At 42.6% G+C, this 20635-nt stretch overlaps 1 protein-coding gene across 5 annotated transcripts in view; it reads left to right on the plus strand.

Annotated features, from left to right (window-relative positions):
• CEP89 (centrosomal protein 89) overlaps positions 1–20635 on the plus strand; it is an 85166-nt gene that overhangs the window by 46943 nt on the left and 17588 nt on the right. For 4 of the 5 annotated variants that reach the window (XM_053670532.1, XM_037139130.2, XM_037139131.2 and 1 more), the window contains 5 exons: positions 805–920; positions 3812–3992; positions 13902–14069; positions 14652–14793; positions 19542–19631. In XM_053670532.1, coding sequence (XP_053526507.1) covers positions 805–920; positions 3812–3992; positions 13902–14069; positions 14652–14793; positions 19542–19631 — 697 coding nt within the window. The remainder of the gene's footprint in view (positions 1–804; positions 921–3811; positions 3993–13901; positions 14070–14651; positions 14794–19541; positions 19632–20635) is intronic. The other variant, XM_037139133.2, reaches the window with a different exon arrangement.

Consider the following 20635-nt stretch of genomic DNA (forward strand, 5'->3'; position numbering starts at 1 on the left):
GATAGACACTTGGGCTGCTTCCATATCTTAGCTATTGTAAATAATGCTGTAGTGAACATACAGATGCTTATGTTCTTTTGAACTAGTGTTTTGGGTTTCTTCAGATAAACACCCAGGAGTGGAATTGCTGGGTCATAAGGCACTTCCATTTTTAATTTTTTTGAGGAAATTCCATCCTGCTTTCCACAGTGGCTGCATCAGTCTGCACTTCTACCAAGGGTGCAAAAGGGTTCCCCTTTCTCCGCATCCTCACCAACACTCTTTGTTTGTTTGTTGATTTATTGATGATGGCCATTCTGACAGGTGTGAGGTGATACCTCATTGTGGTTTTAATTTTCATTTCTTTTACTTTTCCTTAAAATAAAAATACATAAATAAATTGAAAAAGACAGATGTTACTTTCAAACCCATAAGCCGTGTTCCCAGTCCTGTGTTTACTGCCATACCCCAGTGGCTGGGGGACTGGAGTCCTGTGTAAATGACACAAGAGTGGCCATTTGATAATTGTTCAAGCTGGGTGTTGTATGCATGTGAACTCATCATTCTGTTCTTTCTGCTTTGGTATATGTTTGAAATTTTACATTTCAAAAAGCTAGTAAGAAGTTCACGATTCAAACTGCATTATTGTCCTTTCTCCCAATTTAATGCACATGGTGGGATTAATGTGTTAATAACATGGTTAGCAGGAAAACATGTACAGATATTCATTCCCTACAACATCAGTTGCTTTCTTTTAGACTCGGAGTGTCTCTGTAATCATCCAGCATCTGAATGGCAGTGCTTAATTCTGTAAATCAATTGTAGGCATCAGTTTCAGACTCAGGCGGAATTGGTTTTAGAGGAAAACAGGCTGTTGATAGAGCAGTTGGAGATCCAGCAGAGCAAAGCCCAGGATGCCCACCAGGAGCATCTCCAGGAAGGTGAGCTGTCTTTCCAGTGAGTAATGGCAGTGCTGTGGAGTTGTCATCACGTCATTTCAGACTTGTACCCCTTTCTAGTAGGGTCCCCCCTTCAGATTGAAAGTGGAGAAAATCGTGGTTTTAAGAATATGTTTTTCTTTACTGAAATGCAGCAGTTTGTGTTATAACATATCCAGGTACTATCCATAAGGAATTGATTGCTTTCTCTTAGACTCCACGGTGTCGCTTTAATTATTCTATGTATTTTGTAGATCACTTGTAGATGACAGCTTTAGACTCAGCAAAACCGGTTTTAAGGGAAATAGCACCACATAAAGAGGAAAAATTAAGTGAAGTGAAGATCTGAAACACAATGTACCTGAATATTCGTTAAATGAGTAAATAAGTGGAACCATTTGGTTTCCAAACAGCTTCTCTGTGCTCTTGCCCTGTCTTCAGAGCTGTGGGTGCTGTTGGAGGTAAACCTCTGTCAGATACTTTCGTAGTCGCCCCCTCTCCTTCTGTGTTGCTCCCTGCCCCTACGAGCCTCACAGTGTGTTAGAGTGGATTTGGAAGCAGGTCAGGTTAAGAGTAATTTCTTCCACTTTCATTAAAATCAAAATTTATGAACATTAAGATAGTAGCATTTTTTTCCTTTTGCTTTACTGATTTTTCTCTTCTGGTGAAGAATAATGTAGGACAGGAGGCTAAACTACAAGCTGTCTTGCGTGAGCTGCTGTACCCCCTACTTTGTTCTCCTTTCTGCACCTGATTATTGAACCTCTCCCCCTTCCACACTGAGGAAGAGTTAACCACCACCCTCTGCTGTTGCCGAAACTACTAGGCTACCACTTCACTTGTTTCTGATAGCCAGGTCAGGCTTAAAAGTGAGAGCACTTCTCAAAGAGTCTGGAGGAAAGAGGATTTTCCTGCACAGGACTTCACTCCCCAGTCTTTGCGTGGCACAGAGGTGTGTGTGCTCTTACTCCTGTGTTATTTGTGGGGGAGGGGAGAGTGTTGCTAAGCCTCCTATCTTTGCTTACAGGTTAGAGATAACAGGGAAAATTACTTTTATATTTACTATGCTTACTTTTCTCAAACACAACAGATCTGAACAGGTGTGATGAGTCTTCTGGTCAGGTGGAGCAGAGTCAGTCTTTTGGCCTCTCTGACTCAGTCAACAGCCTCTGTTAGTTTTCTGTTTCCCAGAAATAGCTATTCACTTCAATCAACTAAATGGGTTTTTTTAAATCCTCACCCAAGGACATGCTTAGTGATTTTAGATAGAGGGGAAGGGAAGAAGAGAGAGGAAGAGAAACATGGGTGCAAGAGAGAAACATTGATTGGTTGCCTCTCCTACGTACCTGGACCCAGGACCGAACCCACACCCCAGGCATGTGACCAACCAGAAGTTAAACCTCTGACCTTTTGGTTCACAGGCTGATGCTCGAACCAACTGAGCCACAGTGGTCAGGGTGATCAACTAAATATTTTAATGGAGTAGAAGTGTTTAAAGTTTTGATTTATTGATGACGGCCATTCTGACACTGTAGTGCTTCTATGTACTAGTTTCAACAGATGCCCAGGAAGTACCTTATTACATACTGCTATGTCACATAGGATGAAGTATTTATGATTTACTTTAGATACCGGACATAAAACATAAAAGTTTAATGAGAAAGGGGAAGAAAAATAATCAGTTTGAGTCTTAGTTTGTGTTACTAAACATTTTGTCCACTCAGCACTAGCAGAGCCAAACACTAAACACTGAGAACTGCAGTGGAGAAAGACTGTCTATTTTATCATGAATGGCACCATCTAGGAAAAATGGGAAGCTAATGCTCAAAAGCCTGAACTAGATGGTTTGCAAATAAGGGCTCCTGTAGAGCAAAATTACAGTCATCATGAGTAAGGGATTTGGGGTCTTGGGTCTTGCTCATTGGTCAAGAGTGAGATAAGGCCAGTAAATCATAATTTCAGGTCTTAAAGTCAGCGTTGGGGTCCATCAGTCTGGTTTCATGGCCATATGGCCCGGGGTCATTTGGCTTTGGAAGTCAGGAGCTGAAACTTAGGCCATGATGTTGTCTTCAGCTTAATGGAAACCCGAATTTTATGACCCTTAGTCAAGGCTGGGCCATTGTTTCTGGCTGCCTCAGGGGGTTAGTGACTAGTAAGGGAAAAGGCTAAGGCTTAACTGGGCAGGCTGTGAAGAAACTGAATGGAGTGCTGGGGTTCCCTGTCAGATCAAAGTCATTCATCAAATTAGGATCCTTTGTTACACTCGGCCATATTTGACATCCTTGAAAACTTGCAAGTTTCCATGATGTATGCTTGCATACCTACATACGACTTGAATCTTTAGAAAATTTCTTCAAGACTAGAGTATGTCTTACTAAATATTGTATATTTAACAATTATATCAAGATATTGAACCTCAATAACAAAGTTTGTATTTAGTGAATGCTTAATATAAGGACAGTAATTTTTAAGAACACGGCCTTTGGTAGTAATTTATAAATCTCTAAAAGATTTTTAAAAGATCATTTTTTATAAGTTGACACTCATTAGTATTAACCTAGTAACCAATAATCATGTATTGCCCTAACTGCTGTGGCTCAGTTGGTTGGCTGTTGTCCCATGAAGTGAAAGGTCAAAGGTTGAATTCCCCGTCAGGGCACATGCCTGGGTTGCATGTGAGGTTTTGTCCTTGGCCCGGGTGTGTTTGAGAGACAACTGCTCAGTGTTTCTCACGTTGATGTTTCTCTCTCCCTGTCTTTCTCCCTCCCTTCTCCTGTCTCTAGAAAATAAATAAATAAGTAAGTAAGTAAGTAAGTAAACAAACAAACAAACAAACATGTATTGTTAATCAAGTTTCCTGTATCAAGTCTTGATTCATCTCTTTTGTTTTTCAGTTTCTAAACTGACTAAACAACTAATGCTTCTGGAGACTAAAACACAGAGCCAAGAAAAGGAGCTAATTAAAAGCAAGGAGCAGTTGGAAATTTTATGCACTAAATGCCAAGAACTGAAAACACAGTTGGATGGCAAAATAGCAATGAAAGTTCATACTTCAATTGTAAATGAGTTAGAAAGGTAAGGTTAATGTCTTTTCCAGTGTTAATGCATCACAATGTATGTTGTTATAGGCAGAGGGGAAAGAGATTGCTGTTCTTTTTTTTTCTTTTAATCTTTTGTTCTTTTTCTGAGTCTCTTGGCTACATGAGCACAAGTGTTGCAGTGTGTGAATGGTAAATACTTTATTAAAGTAGAATATGGATGCCACTGAGGGCTACAGTCTGCACTTTTTATGTATGTATGTATGATTTTTTAAATATATATTATTGATTATGCCATTACAGTTGTCCCATTTCTCCTGCTTCATTCCCCTCCACCCTGCATGCCCTCTTCCACCCACATTCCCCACCTTTAGTTCATGTCCATGTGTCTTAAGTTCTTTAGCTTCTACATTTTCCATACTATTCTTGCCCTTCCCCTGTCTATTTTCTACCTAGCATCTATACTTCTTATTCGCTGTACCTTTTCCCCCATTCTCCCCCCACCCCCCCGGCACTGACAACCCTCCATGTGATCTCCATTTCTGTGATTCTGTTCTTGTTCTACTTGATTGCTTAGTTTTTGGTTTTGTTCTTTTTAGGTTCAGTTATTGATAGTTGTGAGTAGTTGTCATTTTTATTGTTCATAGTTTTTTATCTTCTTTTTTCTTAGATAAGTCCCTTTAACATTTCATAATAAAGGCTTGGTGATGATGAACTCCTTTAATTTGACCTTATCTGGGAAGCACTTCATCTGCCCTTCCATTCTAAATGATAGCTTTGCTGGAAAGAGTATAATCTTGTATGTAGGTCCTTGCCTTTCATGACTTTGAATATTTCTTTCTGGTCCCTTCTTGTTCTATTTTTGAAGCTTTGATCTGTTGTCTTTTGGGCCTTATTTTTTTGTCTCAGCACACCTGTTACGTTATAAGAGGCGGGGCCTTAGGTATTTGCCAGGATGAGGCAACCCATATCACTGCATTTTGGCGCTGTTGGGGAGGGGTCTGAGAGGGAACAGTGCCACTTGCTTGAATCTGAGAGGGCTTTCAGTCACTTCTTCCGCTACCTACAACCAAATTGGGCCTTTCTGATGCTGATTCCCAGGTAGGTGGATTTGTGTACATGCAGGACCCTGTGGGTCTCTGCAGCAAACTCCTGTGAGGATGGGAGTTTCTCCCACCAACACAACACCCACAGGTTTTTACAGCCAGAGGTTTTGAGGCTTTATTTCCCCACACTGGAATCCTTGGGTTGCAGTGTCTGTCTCGCTCTCCTATTGTTCCTCTGGGTTTATCTGCACACAAATGTGGGACCGCCTGGTCTGCCAGCTGCTGCCTTGCCCACCTAGTCCTCCAGCCCCCACCTTGCTGTGCGTCCGCTCCATCCCAACTGCCTGTCTCTGCTCCTCCTACCAGTATGAATGAACGTTTCTTCTTTAACCCCTTGGTTGTTGGACTACCATACAGTTCTACTTTCTGGTTATTTTCTGGCAGTTCTGGTTATTTTTTGTTTTTAAATTTGTTATTGTCCTTTTGGTTGTGTGAGGAAGCAAAGTGTATCTACTTATGCCTCCATCTTGGTTGGAAGTCTGTATGATTTTTTTTAAGTCTATTTTGTTTATTTCTGTTCTGATCTTTATTGTTTTGTTTCCTTCCTCTCCCTTTGGTCTTTGTTGTTCTTTTTCAGGCTTCTTTCAGTGTAAAGTTAGATTGTTTATTTGAGCTTTTCTTGTTTCTTGATGTAGGCCTGTAACGTTATGTTTTTCCCTCTTAGGACTGTTTTCCCTGTGTCCTACAGCTTTTGGATTGTTGTATTCTCATTTTATTTGTTCAAGGTATCTTTTGATTTCTTCCTTGATCTCAGTGTTTTTTTTAAATTATATTATATCGATTATGCTATTACAGTTGTCCCAATTTTTCCCCCTTTGCCACCCTTGACTGAGCACTCCTATCCACTCAGGCAATCCCCACATCGTTGTTCATGTCCATGGGTCATGCATGTAAGTTCTTTGGCTACTCCATTTCCTATGTCGTACGTTACATCCCCACAGCTATTCAGTAACTACCTGTTTGTGCTTCTTAATCCCCTCACCTCTTCACCCATCTCCCCACACACCCTCTCTCATCTGGCAGCCATCAAAACATTCTCTATATCCACGATTCTCTCTCTGCTATTCTTGTTTGCTTAGTTTGTTTTTTAGATACAATTGTTGATAGATATGTATTTATTGAGATTTTATTATTCATAATTTTGATCTTTTTCTTAAATAAGTCTCTCTAACATTTCATATAATCATGGTTTTGTAACAGTGAATTCCTTTAGTTCTTTCTTGTCTGGGAAGCTCTTTCTTTATCTGCCCTTTAATTCTAAATGATAGCTTTGCCAGGTAGAGCAATCTTGGCTGTAGGTCCCTGCTCTTCATAACTTTTTTCTTGGTCTATTTCTTGCTCTAGTCCCTTCTAGTCTGCAAAGTTTCTTTTGAGAAATTAGCCAATGGTCTTATGGGAATGCCCCTGTAGATAACTGCTTTTCTCTTGCTGCTTTTAAGATTCTCTCTTTACCTTTAACCATTAACATTCAATTATGATGTGTCTTGGTGTGGGCCTGTTTGCATCCATCTTGTTTGGAACTCTGTGCTTCCTGGATTTGCATGTCTATTTTCTTCACCAAGTTAGGGAAGTTTTCTACCTCATTTTTTCAAATAGATCTCCAATTTCTTGTTCTTTCTCTTCTCATTCTGGCACCCCCATGATGCGAATGTTGGAACACTTGAAATTGTCTCATGGGCTGCTTACCTTATCTTCTCATTTTTTTTGGAATCATTTTTATTCTTGCTCCGATTATTTGTTTTTTGCTTATTTATGTTCCACATCATTGATTTGATTTTGGTTTCATTCACTCTACTGTTGTTTTTCTGTAAATTGTTCTTTATTTCAACTAGTGAAATTCTTCTTTTCCATCTGGATCTTTTTTTATGCTGTCGAGGTTCTCACTAAGTTCCTTCAGCATCCTTATAACCAGTGCTTTGAAATCTTTGACAGATTGCTTATCTCTGTTTCGCTTAGTTCTTTTTCTGGAGTTTTGGTCTGTTCTTTCATTTGGACCATGTTTCTTTGTCTCTTCGTTTTAGCAGCCTCTCTGTATTAGGTAGAGCTGCCATGACTCCCTCTCCTGGTAGCACGCCCTAATGTGGTAATATCCTGTAGAGTTCAGTGGCACAGCCTTTCTTATCACCCAAGCTGGGTACACAGTGTGTGCCCCCCATGTGGTCTAAGTACTTCCTCCTCTTGTAGTTGAGAGTTGGTGATGTTGATAGATCATTGGGTGGGATTTACCTAGGCCAGTCAGCCACAAGGACTGGCTGTGACCAATAATCACCAAACTCTGCCCTCTGTGGAGGATCAGCTGTGCAGGGGCAGGGTGGCAGTGCTCTGATGTGGTCTGTAGTTATCCACTGGGTACACAGGGTCTGGGGTTTCCCAGGTGGTGCAGGTCAAGTCATCCCCCACCTGTGTTCTGCTTGGTGCCACCCTGCACAAGCCATAAAGTAATCTGAGATGGCTGTTACTTGTGCTGGGCCTTGAGGTTTTCAGACAAAGCCAAGCTGTGAATCTAGGCTGGCTGCTGCTAGTGTCTGGCCTGGAGCCATATAGCAAGAGGTATGGGGCCTTGGGGCTCACTGAGGCTGCTTGGGGCTTTTTTGAGAGGATTTAGAAAGTTGGAAAGCATGAGCCAAAACCAGCCATTCATATGGAAAAGTTACTATTAACAGCTTGAATAGGCCCATAAGTTTGGTAGGACAGAGTCACAGGTGATGATATCAATGCAAGACAGATAGTGTTAGCCATGTTGATAGAGTTTCAGATATGGCACCCACCTGCCTGCTCTGCGGTTCTGTATGGGGGGGGTGGGTTCAGAAAAGGGACAATGGCCTTTGCCCACCTTTATGTCTGGAAGAAAGCTGACCCCCAGCTCTTGCCTTGACACCAGACACTTCAGTTCTTCCCTGTATGCCAGTGGTGCCTTTCAAGCTGCTACCCAGGTGCAGGAGCTCAGAGGAAGTGATTCCCAGGACATCTGTGTGTGGGTTCTTTAAGAGGAATGCTTGGAATTCCATAAGTTTCTTTCACCAACTTAATCCCTGCTGGTTTTTGCATCCAGAAGCTGTGGAGACTTACATTTCTGGCACTGGAACCCTGGGCTGGGGAGCCTGGTGTGGGGTTGGGACTCCTTGCTCCTGATACATCTGTCCCAATTTTTATCCACCACAAGTGGACATGGGACAACCTCGTTCCACCACTGTGCCCCTCCTACTATCTGGATGGATGTGGTTTCCATTCAACTCAATTTCCCATGTTTCTGTGTGATGGTTGTTCTGTATTTTAGTTGTAATTTTGATGTGGTGTGCAAGGAGGTAAGCTGTGTTTACCCATCCTGCCATCTTGACTGGAAGCCAGGTCTTGTTTTCTTATCCATTCAGATACCATATGGAAGATACCATATTTCGATCATACATTTTGGTTCCCTTTATGTATATGGTTCCAATACTCCCAAACTACTCCACATCACAGTGATGCACAGTTAGGTGCTGACATTATAAAGATTAGGGAGGAGTTCTGTGATGGCGGCAGCACACATGGTGTCTTTCCTTCACCAGGTTAGGGAAGTTCTCAGTCATTATTTTCAAATAGGTTCTTGATCCCTTGCTCACTCTTTTCTCCTAATGGTTTTCCCGTGATGTGGATGTCGTTCTGCTTCATGTTGTCCCACAGGTTTCTTAAACTCTCCTCATTTTTAAAAATCTTTTTTTCTTTTTGCTTCTGTGCTTGGGCATTTTTTTCTACCTTATCTTCCAAATCACTGGTTTTATCCTCTGCATTGTCCAATTTACTGTTTATTCCTTCCAGTGTATTATTTATTTCAGAAATTGCATTCTTTATTTCTGACTGGTCCTTTTTTATGATTTCCATGTCTTTTTTTTCATGCTGTTGAACTTATAATCATTACTCTAAACTCCACATCTGATTAAATGCTTGCCTCCATTTCATCTAGTTCTTCTTGAGGATTCTTTTGTTCTTCCATTTGGGGCCTATTTCTTTGTCTTCCCATTTTGGCTGCCTATGTGCTTGTTGTGTATTAGGTACATCTGCAAAGGACTCTCTTGCAGACCTATGTCAGATGCTGCCTGGGACTGGCTCTCTGCAAACTGTTTAGAGTTATCAGCAATCCACAGCTTGTGACTCCCTTGCTGGGCCTGGGTGTGTGCAGAAAGAACCAAGTTGTGCACCATAGTTGGTTTTACCAGCACTGGGCCTGTGGGAGGGTCAGCGAAAGTCTCACAGCTCCCAGGGATCCAGCTGTTTGCAGGCTTTCCCAGAGGCTTAATCAGTGAAATAGCCTCTAGCAGTACTGTTCAGCAGCCCTGCTTGATCTCCACAGGGAAGGGCAGAGTAATCCATTCCGGTGGGGCTGTTGATTACTCCCAAGTTAATGCTGCAGGGAGGGGAGTGCAGTGCCTAAGCAAGATGACCTCTGCAGTGTGGGGAATGGCTAAGAATAGGAATCCTAGAACCTGACCCTTCATTGTCTTTCCTGAGCCACCGACCCCAGATGCTTTTTGCATGGCTCTAGTCTGCTCTGCCCTCCCTCTGCGGGCTCCCAGGGTAAGTGGCTACAAACAAAATTTTGCGTGTTGGCCCTTTAAGAGGCTCTCTGTATCTCTAGTTGTCTCTGCCTGCTGGACAGAAACCACTGCTTTTCACTGCTGGTAGTTATCCTTTCCCAGTTCTGGTGCTCTAGGCTGGGGAGCCCAGCTTGGGGTTTCGAACCCATAGGTCTCGGGGGGACCCACCCAGCCACCGAAATATCCCTCTGCGACTTCAGCAGAAGTTGCCACCAATGGGAGCCCAGCCAGCCCTCCTGTGCCTCTGCACTTCCTACCAGTTTCACTGTGATGATGTGGTTTCTTCCATCTGTCCTTGGTTACAAGGCTTCTGTCCAGCTAGTGTTCAGTTGGTTATTCAGGATGATTTTTCTCTAATTTAGTTGTAGTTCCAGTTTGGTCCTGGGAGGAGGTGAGCGTAGCTTCCACCTACTCTGACACCCTCTTGGGTCTCCCTCAACTGGTTGGTCTCTAGTGCTATGTCCTCAAATTCACTAATTTTGTTCTGTGGTGTCTAAGCTGTTTTTATTCTCATCCAATGTATTATTTACTTCTCTAGAATATCCACTTGAGTCTCTTTAAAATTTACTATTTCTCTTATCATGCTGTTTTTGTCTGCTGTCTTGAACCTATGGCACATTCTTACAGTAGCTGTTTAAGGACCTTTGCCAGTGCCGTCATCTCCCTCACCTCTGGGTCTGTTCCATCGATACTTTCCTCTTGATTATAGATCATATTTTATTGCTTATTTCCATGCTTGATTGGATGCTGGACATTATGAATTTTGTGTTCCTGGGTGCTAGATTTATAGCATTGCTTTAAATAGGATTAGATTTTGTCCTGGAGTGCACTCAAATTACTAGAGAACAGTTGGAATCTCTCAAAGCTTGCTTTAGTTAGGAGAGGCCCAAAGCAGCCTTCAGTCTAAGGCTAGTTCAGCCCCACTACGAAGCAGTAGTAGCCTCTGAGCACCCGCTCTCGTGTCTCTTCTGAGGACTTTGTACTCTGGCTTGGGCTCACGTACTCTTCACAGTTCTCTGTGAATTCAGGAGTTGTTCTGCCTATTTGTTGTTAGGTTCTTTCCTAAGCCCTCGGGAAGTTTCCTCAGAGATGTGTATACGTCTGTACTGAGCCAAAGACTTGCGGGGCCTTCCTACAAGGTCTCCAGAGCCCTTTCTCTCGCTGCGAGTCTCCCTCCAATTCTAGCTGCCTTGCCCTTCCTCCTCTCCCGTCTCTGACCCCCTCAGCTCGGCAAGTCTGCTGGGTTCTGGCTGGGCTTCCCCGCCCTGTGGACCGGCAGTAATCTGGAGCACCTGCAGCACTCACGTTGCTGTTTCCCTTTCCCGGGCCACAGTTCTCCTTTGCCTCTTGTCCAAAGTCTGAAGGCTGCTGTTTCTTATGTTGTGCCTGACTTTCTAGCTGAAGAGTAAATCTGTGATTCTCTCGGCCAGAAGCAGAAGTGTTTGTATTTTCAAAATACTTCTTTAATTTTTTATCATCCATTCAGTTCAACAATTTATCCAATGAAATAATAGTTTTTCATGAAAGAAACAAGTTGTGTTTTATGGTTTTTAGTTCCAATGGACAAACTGACCTTAAAGTCATACTGTTGTGTGTTCCTGCTGCACGTGACAGGTCTGCAGCTCCTACCACGTGCTGCCCTCTGCAGCATGCGGCGAGTCACTGTTCAAACATGTGCACCCATCTCACACTGCGCGATGTCATGGCAACGTTGAATTGCTAATAAAAGTCTGGAAGCCATTCTCTATGTTTCTGTGTTCATCTTGTGAACAAGTAAGAGACAGCTAGAGGCTAACATCTATCTGGAGACCACATTTTGAGTAGCAGTGCCCTAGAGAGTCCTGTGAGAGTGTACAGGGTGACTGTCAGCAGGAAAATGGTGCAGAGACTTGGTATACTAATATGTATTTTACAGCCACACACATCAAGGATGAGTGAGTCAGGGGCATAATGACACTAGAGTACATGTAGTCCCTTAGTACGCCGATCACACATCGTGGTTCCCTTTCTATATATGGTTCCAATACTGCCAAACTACTGTGCACCACAGTGATGCACAGTTAGGTGGCGACATTATGAAGAAGATTAGGGAGGAGTTCTGTGACAGCGGCACAGGAGTTCTGTGACACACGGGAATATCGGGGGTGCGGAACTGTTCTATTTCTTGACCTAAAAGGTGATTACGTGGGTGTTCATTTTATAATTACTTGTTAAGATATGCATGTATCTTTAATATTCTTTATCTATATAAAGTATATGTAATAATTATATACATATAATTATACTTCATAATTTTAAAAAGTCATGGTTTCTCACCAGAAGAACTGAAATCAGAAATGGCTGGTGTGGCCCAATTGGTTGGAGAATCCTTGTTCAATTCCCAGTCAGGGCACATACCTAGATTGCAGGTTCGATTCCCAGTTCAGGTACAGGCTCGTGACTCCTCGTCCGGATGCATAAGATCCCTGGTCTGGGCACTGTCCCCAGAACAGGCCTGTAGGGGAGGCAGCCAATCGATGCTCCTCTCTCTCCCTTCTCCCCCTTCTCTGCCTCTAAATGCAATGAAAAATATGTCCTTGGATAAGGATTATAAAAAAGAAAAAAAGAATAGTCAGTGGAAGTGTCCTCTAGGGAGCAAGACCCTAGCAGTGGACAACACTAGAAATTTTATTAAAATTTCTTTCAGAGCAATTATTTTCCCCACCAAATGGTAACTGTTAACTTTCTTCCTTTGTATGAATTATTTCCACCTCTGTTGGTTTGTTTTGCTTAAGAAACAAATTGTTAGAAATATAGCCGAAGCACCTTTTAACCACCGTTCTTAGTCCCCACCACCAGTTTCCAAAAGCAACAACTGTCATAAATTTGCAACCATATTTCCAATCTATTTTCAAGTTTTTACATGCTTTCATGAATAACATGGTATTTTTGGTGTGTTTTAAGTTTACATAAATGAATTCATGCTTTTAGTATCTTGACTTTTTGCACTCAATTTTTAAAGCAACTTTCCCTGTTGAAATAGATATAGAATTCATCCTTTTTAACTGCTGCATGATGGTATTTGGTCATATGAAATACTGCATTTTACTTAGCTTATCAGTGGACATTTAACTGTTACTGTGTTTGCCCCTTTAAGCATGGCCACAGGAAACTTTCTGCTAGGTGTCATCACAGGTTCCCTAAACACGCGCCTAGAGGCGGCGCCGTTGGCCAGAGAGCGGATGCGTTTTCCGGACGCTGCTCTCTGAAGGGGCTGTGCACACACCTGCCAGTGCCTTCCAGGCCTTTCCTGTTGTCTCTGGTTGCTTTTCATTCAGCTTTTATTACTGGTTGATTTGGTTTCAGGTAAGTGTATTACTTTGGCAAAAAAATACTTTTTAAATAGAATTTTAAAATCAAAACAAAAGACAGAAGAAAAATGATAAATTAAAGGGTCAGTTTCATTCAAACCTCAGCATTTTGTTTTTTGTCCAGGTGCGTTCTCTGCTCTTTGACTGACTAAAACTTATAAACTAGAAAGCAGTGGAACCATCTGGAAAGTTCCTGATTGGTTGTTCAGGGAGCCCACCTAGGCTGAAGTCACTGAGCTCGGATGGCAAGCGAGGCAGCCCCCAAACACAGGCTCCTTCTCCAGCCAGCCCACGAGCTGGGAAGTAACCCCACCTTGTGTGCGGAGAGCCCCCGTGTCCCACAGTGTTGGCAGCCTCTGTGCACATGGTTATTTCTGATTATTCTGTTCTTTCTGGGTTGTTATATGAAAATGGCCCACAACAGCCAGTGAAGAAGTAGCTTCTTTCCTGAGCATCATTTTGCCAGGACTATATATTGAAATTGTATGCTTTTCTTGTTCTTTTTTTATTACAAAAACAGGAAATTATTTTAAAATTTTATTATAGAATAAAATTGGAGGGAGAGCAATGAAATAATTATGTAAAAAACTGAGCTGTCTTAAATTCTTTCTGGAAGGAATCAAGCGTAAATAAGTATATATACACAGACATAAGCAAAAACTGTGGGCAGAAAAAGGGGTGAAATCATTACTGTCAAAGAAGTGTGTGCCAGCCATGCCCTCTGTCCTGTCCTCTAGGAGCTCCGTCCATCCCAGGTGCTCCAAGGGCTGGGCTGGGGAGGCATCCGACAGAGGCCTTCCAAAAAAATACCTGCTAGGGCTGGAGGGCTGGGCTGTCTGTCGCTTGCCCGGCAAGTGGTAGCCTCAGGGTAGCCTCCATGTGCTGGGTACAAGCCTGTGATGTTTTTGTCCTTCAGCCAGTTGCAGAGGGAAGATGACAGAGAAAGTGCTGAAATGGAAGAGTTGATGGAAAAGTTGGCAGTCCTGCAACTGCAGAGAAAGAGCCAGCTCTTAGAGAAGGACAGTCTGTCGACTAGAATCAAAGTGCTGGAAGCTGAACTCGCACGGGCTCAGAAGATAAATAGGTTTTTATATATTTTTCCTTAAGCTTTTTTTAATAGTTAAAAAAGAATTGGAAAATGCTATTTATCTTTTCTTTTTCTCATATTGGCTATAAAATAGAAAAACAATAATTGACATTATTGGATATCAAAGTAAAGTACAGTAGAAGCTGTAGACCAACATTAACATTTTTCTAGTCAATAGCTCACACATTGTTGATACTTAAAATGATGACTCTAAGACTCCAAAACTTCTAGATGTTCTTTTCTAACCATTTCCTAAAAGTCCACTTTGGGATTGATGAATTCCTTTTCAAAAGTGTCTTTCAGAACCTCAGCCACAAATTTAATAGAATAGTATGTAATTAGCCTATTAATTGTGTTAAAGCATTTGTGATTTCTGTTGGACTGCTTTGTGTCAATAATTATGCTTGGCTTAAAATGAAATTCAGTTGCCATCTCTTGCCTTGAAACTTACAGATTTAGGTGGCAGAAGAACACCACTTAAGGGCCGGCATGCTTGCTGTTTGCATGACGCAGATATTCACTGTGCCCTGGCCGTTCAGACTAATGTTGTTTACTTCACCATTTCGTGGAACTCTTTAGGAGATCGCAAAAAAAAATTGACGTCCTCACAAGGCAGGTGGAGAAAGCCATGGAGAATGAGATGTCCGCTCACCAGTACCTGACAAATGTTGTTGGCCTGGCAGAGAGTGTGACTCAGGAACGTGACAATCTTATGTACTTGGTAAGTTTCCTCAGTTACTTCAAGTGCAAGTTAACATGCAAACAGAATTTAGGAGGTTCTTTGTTTTGGGGGGTGATTTTTTTTAAATAAAATCATTCATCAACAGCTTTATCTTTTTAAACTTCAACAGCAAATTTTCATATTTTCAAAAATTTTATCTTTCAACCATGGAGGGGAAAACATTTTTAAAAAGGTGAATAAGTCAAACCTTAAAATAGTGGCGTATGGTATTTTAGAAGGTAAACTGATGGAATTATCCCATTTAACTTAGTAGGAACTGTAGTCATCAGGTGTTTATCACATGTATAGTGGAACCTTGGTTCTCAAACTTAATTTGTTCTGGAAAACTGTTCCAGAAGTGATTTTTTAAAAATATATTTTATCGATTATGACATTATAGTTGTTCTATTTCCCCCCTTCATTCCCCTCCTCCCTGCACACCCCCTCGCCCACCATTCCCCCCTTTAGTTTATGACCACGTGTCTCAAGTTCTTTAGATTCTATATTTCCCCTACTATTCTTGCCCTCCCCCTATTTTCTATCTACCATCTATGCTACTTATTTTCTGTACCTTCTCCCCCCTTCTGCTTCTCCCGCTCCCCTGTTGCTAACCCTCCATGTGATCTTCATTTCTATGGTTCCCTCCTGATCTAGCTGTCCTCTTAGTTTGCTTTTGTTTTAGGTGTGGTTGTTAATAACTGTGAGTTTGCTGTCCTTTCACTGTTCATCTTTTTTATCTTCTTTTTCTTAGGTAAGTCCCTTTAACATTTAATATAATAAGGGCTCGGTGATGATGAATGAACTCCTTGAATTTGACCTTATCCGAGAAGCACTTTGTCTGTCCTTCCATTCTAAATGAAAGCTTTGCTGGATAGAGCAATCTTGGATGTAGGGCCTTGCCTTTCATGACTTGGAATACTTCTTTCCAGCCCCTTCTTGCCTGCAAGGTTTCTTTTGAGAAATCCTCTGACAGTCTGATGGGCACTCCTTTGTAGGTGACTGTCCCCTTATCTCTGCTGCTTCTAGGATTATCTCCTTTATTTTAATCTTGGCCACTGTAATGATGATGTACACTGGTGTATTCCCCCTTGGGTCCAAATTCTTTGGGACTCTCTGAGCTTCCTGGACTTCCTAGAAGTCTATTTTTTTGCCAGATTGGGAAAGTTCTCCTTTGTTATTTGTTCAAATAAGTTTTCCACTTGTGGCTGTTCCTCTTTCCCTTCTGGTACCAGTATAATTCGGATGTTGGAACATTTAAAGATGTCCTGAAGGTTCCTAAGCCTCTCCTCACTTTTTTGAATTCTTGTTTCTTCATCCTTTTTTGTTTGGTCATTTTTTTCCTCTTTCTGATCCACTCCTTTGATTTGAGTCCCAGTTTCCTTTCCATTACTATTGGTTTCCTGTGCATTTCCATTCATTTCAATTAGTTTAGCCTTCATTTGTTTCTCTAATTTGTGACTAAAATCAACCAGTTCTGTGAGCATCTTGATCACCAGTGTTTTGAACTGTGCATCTGAAAGTTTTGCTATTTCTTCATCGCTTAGATTTATCGGCTCTGGGGCTCTGAGTTGTTCTTGAGCCATGTTTTGATCTGTTCGTGCCTGTTACGTGTGAGGAGCGAAGCCCTAGATGTTCACCAGGGCGAGGCCACCCAGGTCGCTGGTTTGTGATGCTGTATGTGGGGGCAGGGTCAGAGAGGGACAATGGCGGTCTCCTCTGCCACTTCCCACCACTGGGGCCTTCACTGTCTGTCTCGCCACTCGCTCCTTCACCGGTTTATCTATGCGCGAATGTGTGACTGTGGTCAGCCCTCAGTGAGCCCACTGCCTTGTGCCCTCAGTAGATCCGCATGCTACTCCACACCTGGGATCTGTCCATGGCTGCTGGTGCGCCTGGGTCACGTGCCTGGGTCGGCCCAGTGGATCTTTCCTGCCTGACCCTGCTCTGCTGCTGGCCGTGCCCCTCTTACCAGTTTGGCTGAAGGGTTCGTTGTTGTCAGACTTCCGTATAGTTTAGTTTTCTGTGGTTTGGCTGTGTTTTTGTTGCTAAAACTTTGTTGTTTTTAAACTTGGTTGTGAGAGAAGGCACAGTGCTTCCACCTATGCCTCCATCTTGGCGCAAGTCCCCCAGAAGTGATTTGTTTGAAAAACAAATCTCCTTTATTTGGCAGCTGAGAGACACGTGAGTGATCATGCGGGCAGCAGCATGAAAGGGTGGTCGAGTTGAGAGTCAAGCACCTATGTTTTATGGGACAACTGAGGCATTTTTCTGTGAACAACTTGGTCAGGAACCAAATTGTTCAAGAACAAAGACATTTGGGAATTAGTTTGACTGCAGAGATGCACCTTTATTTTCTCTCTGTAAAGCTGAGTTACTATATTCCGTGTGAATATGAAACATGACGATCACTGGTTACGTAGAGTTCATCCTAAGGACATAGTCTAAAGGGCAGTGGTATTCATGCCAGGTTGTGTCTAATGCACCAGTCCCGGGGAAGGGCAGCTACTGGTGGTCGTAGCTCATGGAGCTGTGTCCCGCCAGCAGGAGTGATGCCGTAGACGTGATCCTTGGCATCTCCACATTAATGTTAGCAGGTGTCTACAACAGATTGTGCAGTGAGAGTACACAGATGCTATGCAAGGCATATGCATTGAGAAAAGTCTGGTAGGATTTACCACAGAAATGCTACAGTGACCTAGATAGTCAAGTGGTAGGATTACAAGAGATTTTTTTTTTCTTGTGGTAGAATTAAGAAAAAAATTTAAAGATTTTATTTATTTATTTCTAGAGGTGAAGGGAGGGAGAAAAAAAGGGAGAGAAGCATAGATGTGAGAGAGAGCATCAATCAGTTGCCTTTTGTACACGCCCTGACCAGACACTGAACCTGCAACCCGGGCATGTGCCCTGACCAGGAATTGAACTGGTGACCTTTTGCTTTGCGGGACAATACCCAACCAACTGAGCCACACTGGTCAGAGCAAGAAATTTAAAAATCGTTTAATTTACCTGTATTTTATGACTTTTCTACATTGAACACATACTGCTTATGTGCTTTTTTCATTATAATAGTTGCTAGTAGAGTATGGTGAGCCTGGTTATACATTACTGGTGATTTCTAAGTTTTTCCTCAAGTCTTTTAGAAGCTATCTGACAGCATGGTGGGAGCCTTAAAAGCAAGCAGACCTCCTGGCCCAGTAGTTCCTCTCCCGAGAAGTCACTGTGGCAGCCCAAGTGCCGAACTCGGGCATTCCCTGAAGCAGCACCAAGCAGCTTGTGCTCTGCCTCCTGGGCTTACCCGGGGACTGGTGGATCAAGAGGCAAACAGAGAGCTTGTTGAAAAACAAAGTGCCAAACAAACCCATTCACCTAGCACACATTCATGGGGACCCAGCCGCCACATGTCGTGGCCACCATAAAGGCAAAGCCATCTTGTTTGCAGGGCAGGACACATAGGATTCAGGCCCACGTGGGCCAGAGAGCGTCCCAGGCTTCCATGATCTTCCATGATCTTCCATGAAGTCAGGATCTTCCCTGCCCCTCAAGCAGTCCCCTGTAGGCCCACCCCGCATGTTTGTGAGCCCGGGAGAGAACTATAAATGGATTGTGGGGAAGAGGGGCATAGGGGGATAAATGGTAATGGGAAAAAATTACAATTAAAAGATAAATAACTAAAAGAAACACAAATGGAGGCCACGTACTGTGTGGTCAAATACTTAAAAGTTACAAATCATGATTTAATGAAATGTGTATTCCCCTCCTGCCCTGACCTTTATTAAAGCCCCCAGACCCCTCAGATGTGGGGAAAGAAACTGCTGTCATCCCGCCCTGGCCCACCCACCCTGAGGGACCTGTGTACACACAGGCACTGCGGTCCCCTTGCCCCTACAGGCTTCTTCCCCTTGGGAGCCCCAAGGCCAGCCCCTCTAGTCGGGGTTCAGGCTGGTACTGGCTGCCGGCTCATTGTCCTGAGACTGTGAGCCATGCACCCCACCTTTCTTCTTTCTGGTCTGTGAGCTTTGTGGGAGCCCCTTGGATCTTAATTCGTTGATACTGGTGTCATAATTTCTGATCAGCCTGTTGGATGGGTTTTTTTATGCGACGTGTGGCAAGTCATTTAACTGTCTTTGTCTTGTTTTTCCTTTATGATAATCTAATTGCCACTACTAGCCTACTTTAGGAGTGCTCACTTTTACACCACTTGAAATAGTCAACTTATGGTGCACAGTAGTTTCTGTCCCATGTAGATATTAATCTAAATAACTTAGCTTCAAAGGACATCCGTCTTGGAAGTTACTGCCTCTGACATTTGTTTGGAGAATGGCATTGTGCATTCATATTAAGTTACCCTTAATTTTGTGATTATTCAGGTAAACCAAGTTAAGCTTACTTGCATCTTGGCACTTGTTCTTTGGATATCATTGAAGGAATGCTGTGTTCCATAAGAATAGAGAAATGTGCTGGAAGCCCTTCCAACCTCCTTGTCCTGGGGGCACAGGTCTCCCGTTTGTGCCCAGGAGGGACCCAGCATGTTGTACCAGCTCCAGCCCCTCTCAGCTGTTGGGCCAAGTTCTGCCCTCACACAGGAAGTGGGAATCTGGGTGGGGGGACGGAGTGGTTGGGCCAAGACAAGTGGCAGAATTGCGATCATTTGTGAGTATGAATAATATTCTTTCAGGAGAACTTTTTATTCTTTTAATTTTTCTGTAAAACTAAGAGCCCATTGTTTTCCTTTTCATCTTTCTCCTTAGGCCAAATGTTTAGAAAGTGAAAAACATGGAGTTCTTGACAAAATTGTCAAAGGCAATATTCGCATGGGAAGGCTAGAAGAAAAAGTCAAGGTAAGTGGTCATTTAGTTTTAAAGATTCCCTTTCAAATGGGAACAGAAGCTTACCGGGTGCAGATTCCTGTGTTTAAGAAAGTGATACATTTTTCATGTATCTAATGCTGGTCATTCCGAGAGTAAAGCCGTACAGGGTTTCACTGGCAGAAGTAGCACCTACCTCTCCAGAAGCAGCATCCTTCCACTCACCAAGTAAACTTCACTTCATCTGCACAGTAAGATACAATGAAGTGTTTTTTTTTTAAATGCAGAATAATCCTCAGGCTATATCCTTAATGTACAGGCTTTATGATCAAGCTTAGTTCATTTGTTGGTTCGATTAGAGAGCAGTGTCGACCTGCCTCTCTTGTTTCATCCTGAATGTAGCCTGTAGTTTTTCTGCCCAAGAAAGCCATTCTCATTGTACCAACTTTCACACCTGACCATTCTCCTCTCCATCATCTGCATTCTGACTGCCGGTCTCTCAGTGTGCACCCTCAGCCCCACCAGCCACACCGATTTCTTATGGACAGTGGGGCGGGGAGAGCACTGGCAGGCTAGAGGCCTGGGTGGAGAGCAAGGAGCTCCGTGGGTTTTGAAGAGGCAGGTACTTCTGAGGGCATGAAGCTCCAAGCGTGGGAATAAGATCTAGGACCTCTGGGCTCAAGAGCATGTATTTAGGATGGTGATTAAAAGGGTCTGATAAGTGGGTAAATTGATGACATTTGTTTAATATGTTAGAAAATTAACAAACCAAGACAAGCAAATGGAAACATTGGCTGGCCATGTGTAAATACTCATAGTACTGGGTGAAATATATATATGTATATACATAAAAATTATATGTTGTGAGTCTATGTTACTTTAGGGACCATAAAGTTTAGTCCTGAGTTATTAACTTTTAAAAACTTAAAATTGCTCCAATACAAATATGTCCTAATGCAATGAATAGATTTTATTTTTCCTGTTTCATACATATTGTGTGAAAGAAGCTCAACACAACTAAGTGTCTAATATGATTG

The sequence above is a fragment of the Artibeus jamaicensis genome, unplaced genomic scaffold, assembly GCF_021234435.1.
Source record: "Artibeus jamaicensis isolate MK-2021 breed Jamaican fruit bat unplaced genomic scaffold, CSHL_Jam_final contig_589, whole genome shotgun sequence".
Classification (NCBI taxonomy): Eukaryota; Metazoa; Chordata; class Mammalia; order Chiroptera; family Phyllostomidae; genus Artibeus; species Artibeus jamaicensis.